Source organism: Ambystoma mexicanum, chromosome 12 (genome assembly GCF_040938575.1).
Source record: "Ambystoma mexicanum isolate Mex_15411 chromosome 12, UKY_AmexF1_1, whole genome shotgun sequence".
Taxonomy (NCBI): domain Eukaryota; kingdom Metazoa; phylum Chordata; class Amphibia; order Caudata; family Ambystomatidae; genus Ambystoma; species Ambystoma mexicanum.
The window spans coordinates 1161391080-1161409022 of NC_090936.1; the positions used below are offsets into that span (position 1 = coordinate 1161391080).

At 45.0% G+C, this 17943-nt stretch overlaps 1 protein-coding gene across 2 annotated transcripts in view; it reads left to right on the plus strand.

Annotated features, from left to right (window-relative positions):
• Positions 1 to 17943, plus strand: part of GNS (glucosamine (N-acetyl)-6-sulfatase) — a 465071-nt gene that overhangs the window by 282845 nt on the left and 164283 nt on the right. For both annotated transcript variants that reach the window (XM_069629767.1, XM_069629768.1), the window contains exon 11: positions 7755 to 7862. In XM_069629767.1, coding sequence (XP_069485868.1) covers positions 7755 to 7862 — 108 coding nt within the window. The remainder of the gene's footprint in view (positions 1 to 7754; positions 7863 to 17943) is intronic.

The window sequence follows — 17943 nt, forward strand, 5'->3', positions numbered from 1 at the left end:
ACGGCTTTACTTTGAGTAAAATATTCACCGTCTATGCCGAAGACAGGATTCAAGCGATGTGCAGATTGTGATTCAAAGATGTCAATCACTGATCTGCACAGAATTTGTCTCTGGTGTCTCGACAAAGAACATGAAGTCATAGAGTGCGGCTCCTGCCAATCGATCACCAGCAAGCCCTTGAAGGAGAGAAGATGAAAGCTCACACTAGGCCAGTTGGTTTCCAAGTCTCTGTCTTCCACGCCTTCAAAGAGAAAGTCTTTCAAAGGTAGAAGCTCCACCGGAGTCTCCAGAATGGCCCAAGGCCAAGAAACCATCTGGCCATTCCAAATGGTGAAGATCCAGGAGCGATGCCAATTACTCTCCCTCTCGTCGTCAAAGAAACAACTCCATCGTTCTTCATCCTCTGACTCTTCTCCCAACAAGCGTCGGGTACGTTTTCTCTATAAGACCGATTCTGTGGCCGAATTGGAAGAGTTCAGAGAAAGGATGATGGCAGTCTTTTCGAAGGCAGCCCCTCCTGGTCCCTCGAAAGAACCAAAAAAAGGTGTTGAAACCACCATGTCCTCCTAGACATGCAGAGAATCCAGCAACGTCGACCACGGACACTTAATCGAAGCAAAAACCCAAATCAAAATCTGATTTTGTCAGACCCCTTCGGGACCATCTTCGAGGAAGATGACATCATACCCTTGGGGTATGAACGTTTTGGGACTCTCCGTGTTCCAGAAGAGTTGGTCTCGGACCACTCCTGGCTTGAATACATTGCCACATGACTAAAAGAAGCCAGTGGCCAGGCTAGCTCTCCAAAGGTGCAATTTGACACCACACATACACTCTTCCCCCTAATGCGGCCTGTGTAACGGTCATGAATAGGGTGATTGAGTATTTGGATTGGGGGCACAAGGACATTACCCAGGATAACCTCACTCACATTTTGCATAGATTCCCTCCTAAGAAGCCTGCGCTGCCCTGCCAGGAATCCTATTTTTGAAAATTGCCCAAAATTCAACACCACTCCTACTGTGAACAAGGAGTTTGTGAAAAAGTACAGCTCTTACTTGACCCCGACTTCCATTCCTGGCACCCTTCACCACCTCAACGGCTGCAGCTTCCCTGACCATCCCACCATATAGCGACAATAAGAAATACGCTGGTTAATGCACTGGTTACCTGGCCACCCTTCTGATCTCAGGCCCCGTCAGTTGCACACCTGCACCTGGGGACTGTTTTCTGTATCCCTTAAGTCCCCCTACCAGCACTTATGTCTGCATTTACCTTGCGCTTGCCACCTTCTGGCCGTTTTACTATCTTATTTATTCTACTATCCCGTGTACTGCACTTTCCACTATCCCTTCCCCCTCGCAGTTTTCCCTTTCCCCCATTCCCATGCACTTGTGCGATCTGAATTACACCTGGCCTAGTAAGATCGTTGCCTGTCTTCCCTTGTTCCCCCTCCCTTGCCTCGTCGCACCTTGAAACACTTGTGTATAGGCGCGTTATAAATGCCATATCATATCATACGATTCACTAGCTGAGGGGGTATTCTCTGTGGGAAGCATTGCATTGAAAGCCACCAATGACTCTTGTGCTGTGGCAAAATACACTATGGCGGGTCAGAAGGAGGACACAGACTCTGATTTGACATTTCATTGTTAAGTTTATTGAACAATATGAGCAATGCATAGCTTTCCCTATACTGCAAGGTGTCCCTTCCTAATGAAGCTAAGTTTCTCATCAGTCGTTGGTTAAAGTCTAAAGTAATCAGTCCACTGTCCAAACTAACCTTACCTGACCCTACCTCTAACCTCATAAGTAAGAACATGAGAACGACTACCTTTTCCCGGTGTGTTCCCTTCTTGTAAACTTCAGTTCAATAGGGTATTTTCAAATAGTCTCTTGTGACTGCTTTTATCAATTCATACAGTTCATTCAGGACTTTTGTGGACTTTCTTTTTTGTTCTCTTATAGTTAACGTCTTGCTTGTTTTCTGTATAACTTCCTTTATCAGTAGGGGGTTTTCTCTTTTCCCCTGATGAGATTATTATGGATTTACATCTCTCTCCTGTGATGCTTTCTCTGGGTTTTGGTCTCTTCATTGAGTATGAAGGTTCCCTATTCTGGGTATTCGTAGAATGCTTTCCTCGCTCTCACTGGGACGAGTATGAGTAGTATAATATTGATTCTCATTTGCTCTTCTAAGAATCAACTTCATGTACACCTTCTTCACTGGGACGAGGGAGTATTCCAATAATGATTCTTATTGGTTTCACTGCTTTTTAAAAGTCTTTGTAATGGGACGAGTATGAACTTTCCCATAAGGCTTCTCACTTGCTTCATAAGTATGAGCGTTCATTTGAGACATCTCTGTCCCTCTCCTGGGTCTCCCGTATTCCCTGTTAACCTGTGACTGGTAGGGAAATGGTCACCAGGGTTTCCGTTCTCTTCTGTGCTTCTTTGCTTCGTCGGGTTGACCATAGAGATTTCCTTCACGTCTCTTCCTCTTTGCCTCCGGCCTTGCAGGATCTCCGGTCTCTGTTACCGTTTTCCTTAATTTTGCTTGAGCAGTATCTGTGTTGTTCAAAGAACCACAGGTTTATTGTGGTCATGCCACCATTCACCTTGTCCTTCATTTTCTCACTTCTGGGACGCTGCGCATCCCCTTTTGGTTCTCCTCCTTGAGTCTGTGTGAGACACTGTGCACCTCAGTCTGGTTCCTGTTCCCTCGTTCGTTCAGGATACCAAGCGGCCAGCCTCTGCTTGGTGCTGGAACGCGAACAACAAAAAACAAGAGGTTACCCCAATCTAGTCAAAGCACCTAGGACCAGTGGGGAGCAATAAGCAGAGACAAAAAAGGTCCTGTGCGTAGAACAGTCAGAAGCAAAAAGCAATATATACAGTTTATTACAAAATCAAATGACAAATGTAAACTGATCCAAGCGAAATTGATACATATGGAAATCTTTGTTGCCTTCTGCAGGAGGAATGGGCTCTCTGAACATCGGCAAAAAAGTCCATGATTTTCAATACCGATGATAGGAGGAAGCCGAAGGGTATAAGACTGGCCTTGGACGAGGGAATAATCGAGCAAGTCACTACCTAAATCTTGGGGTTAGAGTCATAGTGTCCTGTGGTTAGTCACTCCATATGGAGAAGGCTACATTTACGCTTGTACTCCGGAGACCCCCGGCCGGCCCATAGAGTCGAGGTTTGCTCCGAAGTACTTTAAGACGAGATGGCTGCACCTTGAGATGGATGGGGGTGCAGATTTATTACTCCAACACCAATCAATAAGGGCAACACAATGGTTTGGCAAAGGGAGTCCGTTTAATGACAAGTACAAAAAAACGGGGAGTCATGGAAATCAGCAGTGATGCGATAGTCAGTCTTGCTTCAACAAACTTCATACAAACAGTGACATTTATACTCAAAACTCGTCATATTGACGTGCAACACTCAAGTTAACATGCAATTCTATTGGTTTGGAAAAGGTAACTTAAATATAGGTGCTATATCTGTAAATGGTAACGGAGTGAGGGGATTGGGTAAACACTGTCAGGTGGGCGTCTAAGCCCTTCCTTCATATATGACTACTGTAGACGTCATTAAAAGTACGACGTCCCATTGGTTCTGCTAAGTATAGGACCCTAGATTATTTGGTCCATTGTGATTGGGTTGGCATCAACCCCATGCATACATTTCCACTTTGCTTAGCAGCATGCAGAACGGTCAGCCAGGTGTGAGGCGCCCCTCAGTCATCCGGCCTTCCTCCAATTAAGGTCACAATCAATGATCGCTTCAGCAGCTATGTGTCAATTATTTTACTGTGGTTGGCCTCAAAACTGCATCTTCTGTATGGAAAAGTTCTGATATCTCTGTCTGGGCGTCTGCCAAGCGTAGGTGTGAACCTGTGTTCCTTCTCGCACGGCTGGTCCCGTGCTAGCCACACCGTGAATTTGTCTAGTTTATGTCAGTTTGTGCATTTAATTCTTATTCAGCGTGCCACCTGCCTACGCATCCTTATCTCAACCTTTCAAAGACAGGATATTCTGTTCTTAAGTTTCAATTATGCGTAGGTTACTGTTCATTCCTTCTTTTGGTCTGACCTTGGCTCTCCTGGCACAAGTTGCAACTGCGAGTTTCGATTCAGCCATCTCTTGTTGTTTGCTGGAATACGAATCTTGTCTTGTTTGGCCTTTAGTAACCTGAGTTGATTCTGCTTTTCGTGCAAAGTGGAATTACACTTATAATACTGTGCTTCGTTTTGAGGTAGATTATGTATAATGGCGCTTGCCGCGCTATTCTTCGACTTAGCATAGCAAGCCGCACTGGTTTCTTAGCTTTCTTGCGGTTACAAGCATATGTACAGGCGTTGGCTGGTTGAATATTTTCATCCTGCTTACAGTTTAAGCTTTTTTTGTATTTCAAAATCGTTCTTTTCTTCTAGGTTCACGATATCCTTATTCATGGTATTTCGTCTCTTTGTGTCATCCTTGGGTCATCATTTCTTCTATCTGAGGGTCTGTCCGAGTCCTTGTGGCGTCACCATTCGTCTTCCATTAAGGCCTTTTTGGTTTCTTCTGGGACGGTACTTTGGCAATCTTCATTTCGTCTCATTTGCTGGTAGGGTTTTCTCAATGGATACCTTACTGCCCATGGTTTTCTGGGTATTGGTACTTCAATAGGTGTTGCTCTTCTGATAGGTACTGGGCAGAGCCCTACTGCGGCTCTCTGCTGGTTTATTTGCTCATCATACATCACATATCTCAGAGTGAACGTTCATGGTACTTCAAAATGGGCGATTGGAGTGCAGGCTTTATTTGGGACCTCCTCTACACGCTGGCTAGATATTGTGGCGCCGTTGCCAGGTTTATGGATGAATACGGTAATGGGGCGGTACACGTCTCTTCAGAGGCATATAAATCACAGGCACGCCAAGCTGCATTGTACAGGGTAGATCTTTGGGGGCAGGTGAATGTCCTCCACCTAGCGGTTGTGGACAATAAATATTTTAAAAATATGCTACCAGTCCGCCAAATACAACCGTGTTGCTTGAGACTGACATGCAGGGGATTGAGTAGATATGCCAGCTGCGACCAGTGCACTACTGGGTCTACTTATGGACAAACAAAAATCTTTCCAAATACAAAGAGGCATTGCTGGATGTGCTGTCCCAGCAAGGGAGTACTTCCCTGAAGTGGTTTATCCATGTCAAAAATATCCTGGGGGGATTGGGTCTTGGGGACCATTGGTTTAATCTACCTGTCATGTTACCTGCCTCCAAATTAGTTGTAAAGAGTGCTGCGTGGGCCAAGGCGGGCGGAGGGAGACATCCTGTTGAAAATCCCAGGGCCTCAAATTCGTTGGCCCGTTATCTTGCTTTTAAAAAACAGGCTGGCTGCAAAGCCTACTTGGATTATGTTACAACCAAGCAAAAAAAAGCCTTACATTGAAAGTTTTGCCCTGGGATTTTGCCCACTGCCTCACTTTTACACAAGTGGAATAGGGAAGTTTCTCCAAAATGTATTGTATGTAATGAACCTGTTGAAGACCTGCACCGTTATGTCTTGCTTTGTCCCGGGACCAATCCCCAGAGGAAACGCTTCTTAAAGCCGATTTTTGTTAACCGTGGCTGTAGGTCAATTGCTGAACCCATGGTTATTTGCTTGGACTCTGCTAATGTTCTTGCTGTCTTTGCAACTCATAGTTCCTTAAAGGGGGCCTGGGGAGTTCACTCAGTGAGGCTAAAGGAGCCTCTACAGCACCCTTTAGAGGTGACTGTATACGTTTTATTGTGTTGAGGCTGCGCAATGTACTCCCTCTTTTGTATTGGTCTGTATCCCTGGCGAACTGATGAATTTCTGAACTGCTGATTTTAAATGTTTATTGTATTTATGCATTGTGAACTGAATTGATGTATATATTAAAATGCAAAAGAACACCACCCATTGAAATTTCATGTGGCGTACACAGCCCCATCCAAATATAACCCATACAGTAATCATATAACAAGAAACACCTAGTAAAAGAAACGGAAAACTCAAATAACAAAGTATGTTGAACAAAAATGACAGTGTCTAATCCTGTCAGGTATAGGCTTGAAAGCTGCCTGTTGAAAACTACAATTTTACCAGCCCGTGGTGGAGAAATCTTTTAACCCATCGGGCACCAACTGTTAAAGAACACAGTAAACCTTATCTCACAATAAATCATTTCCTGGCCAGATTGGGATCTCACTGCTACCACTGCCTTGGGTTTCGAAAGCCCTCTTTTGCCTTCCTGCTCTAGCTAGATATCACCTTGCAGGTCCTTTTCCTGGTTTCCACTTCCTCCTGATATCTCCATTCTACCTACCAGGTCCTGATGCCTTATCCTACCTACCACCGCTTGAGGCCTGCATCCTACCTACAGCCTCCTGATGTCTCCCGCCTCCTTCACATGCCTTTCTCTCAACTCCTTCCGCCATTGCCTTCCCTTTGTTGATTAAGTCTCTTCATTCGTTTTGACATGTCATGGGGGGCTACGACAAACGGGTCATGCCCCTCAGATAGAAAACATCAATTCAAAGAAACACCCACTTAACCTGCCCACAAGACCCCGTCTTCTCCCCCCAACCACCAAATAGCTGCAGACTGCATGTTGCACCTGGAGTGTCCTGTGCCATACAGGTGAGCGCTCTTCCAGGTGCCTCCCTGTCTCATCCCAACATTACTATTATTCGATGACAATCCAAAATTGGGTCCTATCCCATCTTCTTCCTTAATTGCAAACTGACTTCTCCAATTGGCCACACCTCCCTATCCTATGACTGGCTACTTCCCAGTGACAAGAGCTAAGTGGGTGTGACAAGAGGATCCTCCCCGAATGCTTCCAGGGCCATCAGCCACTAGCTTCAGGAGGCGCCCTGCCCCATTGGCCACCCCACTAGAAATTCCTGGAATAAGGCTGGGGACTTCATCACAGGGCATAACTACTATACAATTTATGCATGATATATTATTATAATTTCCTAGTCCCCAGCTTAATTTTGTTGTTTTCTGTTAGATACTGGAATTAAGTACAACACAATTAAAGTACTGTTATTTCTCCTGCTGTTGTGCTGCTGCAGGTTTTGACTCTTGCTTTGTACGCAACACTCTTACCGGCATCGATGCTTAGACTTGACCTGCTGATCTGTCGCCTTGTAGGAATGCGATAAACGGCTATGGAGCTTTTTCCCTTTGGCATTGGACTCTTGCAGGAAACCTGAGAATCCGTGCATTGGACAGCAAGGCCTTCTATTAATACTGTGCACATCCCAATTCTCAAGCTAGGGTTTGTCCTTACGTTATTATTATTCAAATGTCAGAAATCTGCAGGGAGTGCTTCTGCTCCACAACTTCACACTTTCAATCGGAAGTGGCAAATGTGGTGAATGCATTGTACTGATATTCAGCAATCTTGTGCTGAGAAATGCAAACCATATTGTATCGTCAATACCTCCTGTGTGCGCTACGGCTCCTACATTTTCCCTTGCATGAACAGAGGCTGAAAATATATTGTTGATCTAGCAGGGACTTTTACACTTCAAATGGTGTGCCTTGTAGTGGGATTGTAATGTTGTTTGATTGGTGCTAGATTTTCTGAGTTCACAAACTAAATATATGGTGGGCTTCAAATTTGTCAGCAACCATTTGATGGCATAGACATTGGCACTGACATGATGTTGCTGCTTTGCTGTTAAAACTTAACAATATTCTTTTCTTTCATTTATTTAGAAAAGTGATCCAAATGTGACCTGGCGTACTGATGTTCTAATTGAGTACCAGGGTGAAGGTCGCAACTACACTGATCCAGCCTGTCCTGCTTTGGGCCCCGGTGTTGCCGTACGTAGAACCTAGAACTAATTTCCTGAAATATAGCAAATTAATTGTATTTAATTGCCCAGATGTGTCTTTTGCACCAGCCATACTTGGCCAAACAAATGCTCTTTAGAATTGGTTTGTATGCATGGTCTGGAGGACATTTGGAGTACATAATATCCAGGGTTTCTTTGGAAAAGGTTTAGACAACTCAATCTGTTACTCTTGGAGAGTGATCAACTTACATTTACAGCGAGCATTGATGCAACAAAGCGTTAGAAGGCATCTGTTCATCTCGCTTGAATCAGGGCAGCTCTGTCAGGCTTACTCTCCACCCCTTGAATTAGCGTTGATCTCTAGGTCTTGGCCTTGGTTATGTGTTAATTGAAAAATAAAGTGGAGTGTATTCACTAACAGGCAGGAACAACAACTGCAGTACCAAAAAAGGGCACCGGACTGTTCAGTGTTACTGAATACCACTAGTGTGGGGTTTACTGAGCGGACAAGCTACTGTAGGTACTGATGTCGCAGGCAAATAAAATAAGACTTCCCAGACCGCTGAAAGTAAATGTTTTGGTAAGTACAGTTTTAAATTACATTTATGGGGGTTGTAAGAGTTAGGGATTTCTTCTCAGTGGCAACAACGGCACAAAGACTGTTCAGGCTCTGTTATGGCCGCACCGTAGGTTAGTTCTTTCTTGCATGCTCCTGTGACAAGATGAAGGAAACCACTCAGCTGGAGTAAGGAAGATTGCATAGAAGAATTCCAGCACAAGTTCCTCCACCAAAGACTGAGGGAGGAACTTCTGCACTATAGGGTCTCAAGCCCTCCGAAGAAATTCTGCTTTCAAGCGGACTTTCAAAAGGGGTATAAAAGCTGAACCCAAAGGCCAAGCAATGGATGGCTACCGAATTCAGTAGGGCCGAAAGATCCAGGGAAGAGTACTCGCACAGAAGGCTGCTGCGATGGTGGCCCAGGGATTGTGTGTTAAAGTCCAGTTCTGGTGTCAGAATTGAATTCACAATGAAGGACAACCTCTTCCAGGAAGCCCATGACAATAAAGGGGCACAGCAAATGCAGCAGCAGTGTAGCAGACTTTGGGTGACCTACGCAGTGGCTTAGAGGTGTCTTCGAGCAGACTAAGGCATGAGGCACCAGCAGACAGCTCAGTCCAAGTGAGAGGAATTTGCCATCATCACGATGTTCCTCAAAGTAATCGGCACAATAGCAGAGTGGCACAGAATGCCAGCTCAACAGGAGCCCCCTTCTAAGAATGACATCTATTTGAGTCCAAGAGATTCAGGGGAGCCCCATGAAGTCGTGGAGGATGGCATTTATACTGAGCCCACTGATTCAAGGTAGGGAATCGCCTTTGACGGGCGTTGTCTGTTTGACGAGAGACCAAGCATCACTTCAGGGACAGGAAGCAGAAACAAAGCTTGCAGATGGAATCCCCAGTGTCTGTTGTGGTTCTCTGGTCTTTCTCTGATTTTATGTCCAGTGGCGATGGAAGAAGGGCCCCAGATTTCCCCACACTTATCCCCCTACAACCACAGCTGCAGGGCGTTCTCCTATGACAAGTTGTACAGCTTTCAGATTTTGACGGCCATCCAGCCGTGGATGGCCAGCCAAACTCCATTTCCCATCTCATTGAAATGGTGATGCAGGTTGGGGTGTCTGTCAGAAGCAGATCCAGATTCAGCCTGAACCATTTCCATTCACTCTGCCTGCTTTTGTGGGATATGACCAGAGTCTGCAAAAGAAAAGTACCACATATGTTCATCTTCAGGCGCAAGGAGGATTAAGACTTCCAACAAAATCAGAGGTTAGACTCTCGAGGCTTAAAAGCAAAGCGGTAGCTTTTTTTGGTAATATTCAGATAAATTAGGGCTACCGTCACAATCAAACAAAAGGTGCACAGTAGTATCAGCATTGAAAACAAATTTCACAGCCACTAGCCTGCAGCAAACACTGCCTCTGTGACAGCAGTCACCCAGAGTCCAGAAAATGGGGTGCTAGGTTTCCCACGGCCCTGTTAGTCATAGGGTCTACCAGGGCTTTCCAGAAAGAGGAGTTAAACTGATATTGTATTTATTGTATTTATTAGGTTTATATAGCGCTTTACGCTCTGCCTCTACCCCCTGTAACCTTTTTATCCACTTACCTACCATTCAGCCGCATTGGACCCTCCCTGCCCGCTCTGGCCTCCTGCGACAGCTGCCATGAGCACCAAAAACTGATTTTCTTTTCCCCTGCACTACCTTGTGTGGCAGCCATCTTGCTTTTTTTCCAAAGGGAATCTGGTTACTCTGTCATGGCGCGCCCAATACCTTTAAAAGAATACTATTAACATGCCGGAACAAACCCTAGGATAAGTAAGTAAGCCGTCTGTGCCTGTCCCTCCCCCTGTCCTCCATAGGATAACATTGCAAACAAGTCTGTTAGCCTTCTAGCTCCCTCTCACTCACCTTTGGCCGTCGAACCTGGTTTGGGGATTCATCCCATCATTTGACTGCATCTGCTTTATTTGGCTAAGTTATTTGATGATGTATATTGTGTGAACCTAATGGTGATTGTATATATTTGTATTATAGTGTTGTGATAATTCTACCTGCTAGTTTCATTTTTCAGTGTTTACTAAAGACCTACAAATACCTGTATTTTTATAACTGACTGTGTAAGCTGAATGATTGTGTAACATTCTGTGTGAACTTATTGAGGGCCCCTGAACACGCTCACAATCTCCTTCGACTAAGCCCTAACTGCTCTCCACACTACTTCGATTGAATTCTGGCTAAACACTCAGCTCCCTGTTAACCACAACTAGGCTGGCCTCTAAAATCTGTGCACGAGGCCAGATTCTAAAAAGCCACCCGAACAGCAGCTCAGGCTAGCGGATTGTTAACTCGCCCCAGCCTGATGTTTAACGCTACAATAACATAAATACAACTTTCACACTCTATGAAAAAAAAATTTTAAGTGATTGAATCCACTTTTCAATAGCTTGCCATTGTCCTAGTCTAGAAACCGATAACACCGTACTACCTTTCCAAGTAGCCTCAGAATGAGTCTTTTTCATCACTGAAGTTGATGCATCTAACTGGTTCAAATGTTGAACAATGGAGCGGTAGGTGTTTAATGGTTTCACAACTTTTTGTGTCCCCACAGAATCTACATGTTCTTGGTATTTGGGGGAATACCCTCCAAGCTCCAATGACGCTTCATATGGAAATTACCTATAATGTACACATAACGTCACATACACAGTCCATAAATTAAAAAAATGTGAACTGCTAGGGGCAGGATCCTGTTTTTTGTTATGTTTTCAAATGTAAAAATTGATTGAGGCTAAATCAAGATTTTAGGTACCCAAAAGGAAGTCAACCACTGGACCCAGGCCTACTGGTTACAGATTTCTTATAATTAAGGTAAATGCCTTCATTTTGGGGACTAGCTGCACATGTGAAGACCATCTGAACATCTTTACCTAGCCTTGAGCTGAGGTCTTAACAAGCAACACTTGTTTTGAAGTTCAGAATGCATCGGTTCTATCGGCAGTGCTCCTGGGTTTAGACCTGCAAGTGATTATTCTGGTCAAAAACTGTTTTCCTCTCTCACATATCCATATTTTTGGTTCGGAGCAATGCCTGTCCTTATCGATCAGACCGCACCTCAGTCAAGTATGGGGTCCCGCAAGGCTCCTCCTTATCTTCACTCCTCTTCAACCTACATGTTGAATCCCTTGGACTTACCCTTAGCTAAGACAACGTACATTTACACCAATAAGCAGGTGACACACAAATATACTTGAAAATGTCATCCCCTTCACAACTCCACATCGTCAAAACCTGACTCGCCACCATCACCAACTGGATGGCCACCCACTTCAAAAACAGAATAAATACCTCCTCACCCCCTGGATCCAAGAACTTGCTACAGACAACGCATACATATCCCTTTCCACACCTGTTAAATCCCTTGGCTTCACCATCGAACCCCTCCACCTTTCCTTCACACACCACATAGTCGGTGTCACCAAAACATGCAATCTACAACTACACCTCCTACACAAAATCAAAAAGATCCTTCATCCCGATCAATTCAGCACCTCGGTCCAAGCACTGGTTCTCTCTAATCTGGATTATGTAAATGCTCTCCTCACTGGACTCTCCAACACTGTTGCCCCCTGCACCTATTCAAACATTCACACATCGCCCCCAATCTTGTCCAGCTACACTGGCTCCGCATACCCCAGAGAACTGCCTTCAAATGACTGCATTGAAAGAGCCTCAAAACATATCGATTTCCCCACACAACCATGCCCTCCTCCATTGCTATCATGTGTCTATCCTACCTATCCTTTCCTGAAAGCATTTTGTAACTTTTTTCAACACCCACCTTTTCATTATTTGAACCATTATGGCGCTGCGAGACCCTATGGGTAGGGCCAGTGCTAAACAAATATTCAAATAAATAAATAGTTTTAGGCCAATCATTGGCTGAAAATAATTCACTTGTTTGGGATCTTATTTTACACTCAGGCGAGCGCCACTAAACTACTCATGCGGTTGATGCAGAAAGTGGTTCGGCTATTACTCACTTAGACTTTAATCTTGGCTGTCTCTAACTGGATGAACCTTCACTCTAAAAACTAAACAATGCCAAAACCAAGGTCATGTTAATTGCTTGTCTTGCCTTCGGCGTCCTCCTTCCTGGCCCTATGATCTCACTCTGTCCCCTTTTCCTGCTGCCTCAATTTAACATATTGGACTCCATCTCAATCGATCTCTCTCCCTACCACCCCAAATCCAAACGCAACGGGTTGCATCTGCTTGCGCTTTGCGTCTTCAATTCCTCAAGCAAATCCCCCCCCCCATTCCTCTTATAATCACGACTGTGTGTGACGGCCACTGTCCAGTCTCGCCTGGTATATTGCAGTCTCCTTTACCGTGGTCTTCCTAACATCCACTTCGGCTAGCCTCAACACATTCGAAACATAGCCTCCCGTCTTATCATAAACTTTCCATGGCAGTCCTATATCAAATCGCCCTTCCCCTAATCCATTGGCTACTAACTGTGATGCTGGAAATGCATTGGCGGGACAGGGCCTCCGTATCCTTGTCCTTTACTGCTTTTTGTGTGTTCTGTTGTGTTTTCCATGCAGGAGTCCATGTGGGACTCCTCGCGGTGCAGCTCTCTTTTGGTTTAGTGTACAGACCCATGGGATACCCTTAAGGCACCCATGGCGGGGTACAACTCTCTGCCCCTAGTGAATGTTTTTGGGCACCTGTGTGTGGCCCACAGAGCAGGGTATGGGCTGGTGGCAGCTTCATGCTGAATTTGACAGGTGCTCAGAGTATCCTCCATTTTGGGATACCCAAGCCCTGCCATTGGAATCAGTTGATTCCTGATAGGAAACAAGATGGCCCCCGTGCCCTCTTGCTTTCTATTGCCTGTTACCTTGTTTTCCCAAAGTCCTGGAAAGCCCTGACTCTGTCCCTTCCCACTGACTGGCTGTTGGGTGGAAGTTCCATATATGGTGTTGTTGTGAAGTCCAGGCCAGACTGGCTGGAGCCCTCCCAGTGACTGTATGTTGTGGGTACACCCTGTGGGTGGGACCTGGGTGAATGGAGTGTGTGAAAAATGCACATTCTGTGTTGTGGGTGTCTAGTATCTGGTGTTTGACACAATGACTGAGACAGCCCTGCCCGAAACTGGTATGAATGCAGTGTGGAGTGTTGTATGGCTAGGTACTTGTCCCAATACACATAACTTGTTGTGTGTGTCTGGAGAGGAGTGAATGGCCTGAATGCACTATGCACCGGATTGGCTGCCTGCCTGCATGAATGCCCTTCTGACCGATTGGTTGCCTGAGTGTGACCCAGCAGAATGAATGGGAGATCAACTAGTATATCTGGGGGCCTCTCACTGCTAGAATTCGTGTTCAGAAGCTGAAGAGTAAATAGAGTGAAACTGAAGCTTATTCTTGAAGCACTGCTGGACGAGAAGAATTGCTGTTGCTCTCCTTTACAATCTGAAAGCTGCTGTGTCTCCAAGAACTGACCCAGAGAGGACCTGGTAAGGCGCCCTCTTCCTGAGCTACGTGCACCAGCTGATGTTTGCCAAAGCTCCCTGGTAGGCAGACCTACGACAGGCTGCCGACCGGAGACGGGGACTGCCACAGAATCCCAAAGAGAAGCGCCCAGACTGTTGTCCGCCACTGTCGAAGACCGCCGTCGCCAACTGGAGCCGCCGTGCTCCCGTTTGCCTAAGAACTTAATTTGAGCCAAGGACGCTCTCGTCTGCATTGCCGCCCGCTTTATCCCGCTGGAGAAGGCCCGACCGTCGACGTGCCGAGGAGCATCCGCTGGTGGGTTTCCCGCTACCTAAAGGCCACAGAGATGCCGACGACTCGACGCCCTTCCGGGGCACAGTTCTTCAACATCTCTTTGCGGTTCAGAACTATCGACACAGAGGTGCCCCACACGCCTCTTCCTTGCAGGACGTTTACGCTTCCCCCGTCAACGAGCACCGCTATGAATGAAGCTGCCACTTCACCGTCATAGCTCACCCTGTTCTCTGTCGGACGATCGACGACCCATGACTCCTGCCTTAAAGGGAGGGCACTCAAGAAGGGCCGTCGATTCCCCGCCGAGGAACGCTACAACGCCAGGTACTTTGGGGTTGTAGAACTATTGGGAAGTCTATTGTGAACAATATATGGACTGGGCTTATATCTTTTATCTTACAGGTTGCCCAGGTAGGGGGAGGGGGTCTCCACACAGAACTGTCTAGTGGAACATTCTGCCAATTGTTCAACCATCTTGCTTTCCTTCCTCTCTCTACTGCTGGTTTCCTCTTTATTGATCTATGTGACATTTTGACAGTATAGTTGATGCACTTTAATGAGATCTGATAATATTTGTGGTACCACTGTAGAACTGTATATATTTACCATTGTTGATTTTCTGAGCACAAAGTGAGTTATTGTGATAGTGTACATAACCTTGAATATTAATTATATAAAGACTGCGTATTAACCGATAGTGTGTGGACATTCCTTTGTGGGTGCTTGGGGACTACACTGTACTTGAGAACTAGCCTGCATCACCTCCTGAGAAGCTAGGCCTTGATTGCTCGACTACATTACCAATAATAGAGAATCTTGGCTGGGGTCCTCTACCATATAGAGAGCAGAAGTACAGACACCCCCCTCCAGTCTTTACACTAACTAAATTGGGTATTTTACTTAAGCCCCTTTGTATCTCCCACCACTGCTTTTACAAACTTGGCTCTTCTTGTCTCATCCCTCATTTTCTCTACTATGCAGTGGCTTTAAGTCCAAGTGCAATCCAAGACTTTTTCTGATGGACACATTTTCTGTGCACAAATTTACATTATGAAAAGTAGACCCTTTAATCCACTGGTACCAAGGTGCAGCTGATGTTAAAGCCCTTGTCTTCAGCATGCACCCTAAATAAAGAGTGGCGGATATTCTTGCTTGCCACAGTATCCTGAGCAACAAAGCTGTGGAGACCCATCTGTTGTCAGGTAATCTGTCATTTTTCAGTTTTGGCTGTTAGGTGGTTCTTAAGCGCTAACAATAAACTGAAACTGGTGCATTGGAGTACAGTTAGGAAGGGGATGACGTCTGAGGAGGGGGATATGGCTTGGTGGTGTTGGGTTATTTAGCAACCCTCTCATTTCCCATGGCCTTGCTAATCGTTCTGGCCATTGCCACCCACTCTCTTGGAGTTAGTGCTATCAAATAGTAACATCAAACTTTGACCTACCAGTTTTATTTCTAAGCAGTTTGCTGAGAGTTCAGGGTTTAATTGCAGCTGTAAATATATTACTGGTGTAATAAAATTGTCTTCAGCAAGTGTGCCTTCAGCCGCTTGATGTATACTTGTTTATTGCACTAAAGTCCCATTAAAAACAAGCGTTGACAAAGGCAATAGTTTTGGTTTGTGTATAGATTTTAGCCATCTTGTGTCCAGGTAGTTCCATAATGGAATGCCTGGCAAATGCCCATCCCATGTCAAAATTGTTTGCTTTGCTGATGCTTGTATTTTTTCCTCTCCCGTTTAGTAGATTTAGGTCTCCTTTCTTTACCTTCCCGCAGCATGGTCTTTTCTACACAGTCCGTTTCTGTTGTGGTCTGAGGAATCTCTGAATATATTAAGGTTGTTTCATGCCGTAACAATATTCTTTAGGTTTTGCCCTACCGCCTTCAAAATGGTTCCTCGTTTGCTTCTCATTAACACCACTTTTATTTTGTGTAAAGCTATATTTTTGTCAGGGAAGGCAGCACACACATGCAATAAAACAGCAGCAAATTACAGATGAAAGCAGTGCAAATTCAGTGCATGTCCAGTACGCTCTGCACCATTCTGAGAATCATGGTCTGTCTGGGTAACCACATCAGGAAAGGGCCCCATGAGGACCGACTTACCACAGTTTGTAGTAGTCCAGGTGGAACGAAACTGAAGTAGGGGGTTCGGGTGGACCAACAAGCACACACCACTTATTAAGGTGTTATTTTTCATGCTTTTCTGCAATCCTTGCCTCCACCCTCATTTTGTATTCCTAGTACTCTTTCAACTTGGTGTTCTTAGTCACAGCCAGTTTATTCAAATTTTCTATATTCTTTTAAAGCACTTCACTATTTTCTTTGTATTTTATATTTTCCTTTAATGCCCTTTTTATCTTCTCTCTGAGAGGATGGCTTTAACTCCTATCAAATGATGCTTTGGGTGTTCAAGTGGAATTGAGTCTTTACTGGCATCAAAGGTGCACATACACTCTGTCGTTGGACCTTGTCACATTCAGGAGTCAATCTGCAAGTTAAAGCTGAGAAAGGAATACAATAATCTACTGCTATGATGAGGTGGTCAATTGGGCCCCTTCTAATTCATTCCGCAGAGAAGGACAGGTTTCCTGAGTAGAGATGTTGCATTAATTCCTCACACAATCTGGTGTTTTTATGTCTTCCATCTGTTAACAAAAAACGGGTCTTGTGCAGCAAGACTGCCTTCTAAGGAGGGCAAGTTGAATGCCGTGACCCTCCTGAAACGGCACCCCCTGCTCCGTATTCCACCTTAGCAAAGGGATTTCAACTTGTGGTTTGGCATTTGTTTCAGGTCAGAAGACATTGCCCAACATTCTATGAATTGTTTCCCTCTAAATAAAAAAAACGAAATGCACAAACAACTTCCCTGATTGACATTTTTTTGTTGTGCAATACATAACAGAGCAAAAATAGCACCATGCAGAGCGCTTCACCTCTGCTCCAAGCAAAAAAGATTACCCAAGCTTACATCACAGGGAGTCTTGATTCTATTAAAGACTAGGAGGTGAGCATTATGCTTCACTTATTAGCTACTCTCTATCATTCTTTCAACATTTAAAACTTTCATATTTTTTTTACAGAAACCAACTGTAGAATAAACATGAAACAAACAAACAAAGGAACTCCAATCTCCCATAGTTCCTTTCCTTCCTGTAGTCCAGAGTGCTGTGCTCCCATCCAATCAGTTAGCACTCCTCCTCCATATGTCATGTCCTGCCTAGATCCCTTCCTCTTCTTTTGAATGCCCGGACTGTGACACTTGCAATGATAAACCAATAAACAACCGGAAAAAGTCCCTTGCATCTGTACTCTGGCTTGAACAACCCTTTCAGCAAAAAACAAGAACTTCAAGCTTTGCTGGTAAACTAACGTCCAAGCCTCAGGACCCTTAACTCTGTTTTCCCTTAGCCGGCCTTCTGATCGCCTCCTGCAACAATGCCTCCTGCAACAAATGGAGAAAGCATAATTAGGGAGGGGAATACATCTGCCATTCGCATGCAATTTCCGTACAGTATTATATCTCACCAACGTATTCGCAGGGAGGGATAATACTCGCCTCTGTGTCTTTAATAGAATCAAGACTCCATGTGATGTAAGCTTCGGGAATCTTCATTCTATGTCAAGACTGGAGGCGTTATGCTTGTTCAAAACTCTCAGCTACTGCAGCAGCTATGGCTGAAATTGGCTTGAAATAAAATGCTCTGAACGTGGAATAACTAGACCAATCTGTCGCCCTCATGATATCTTGACGG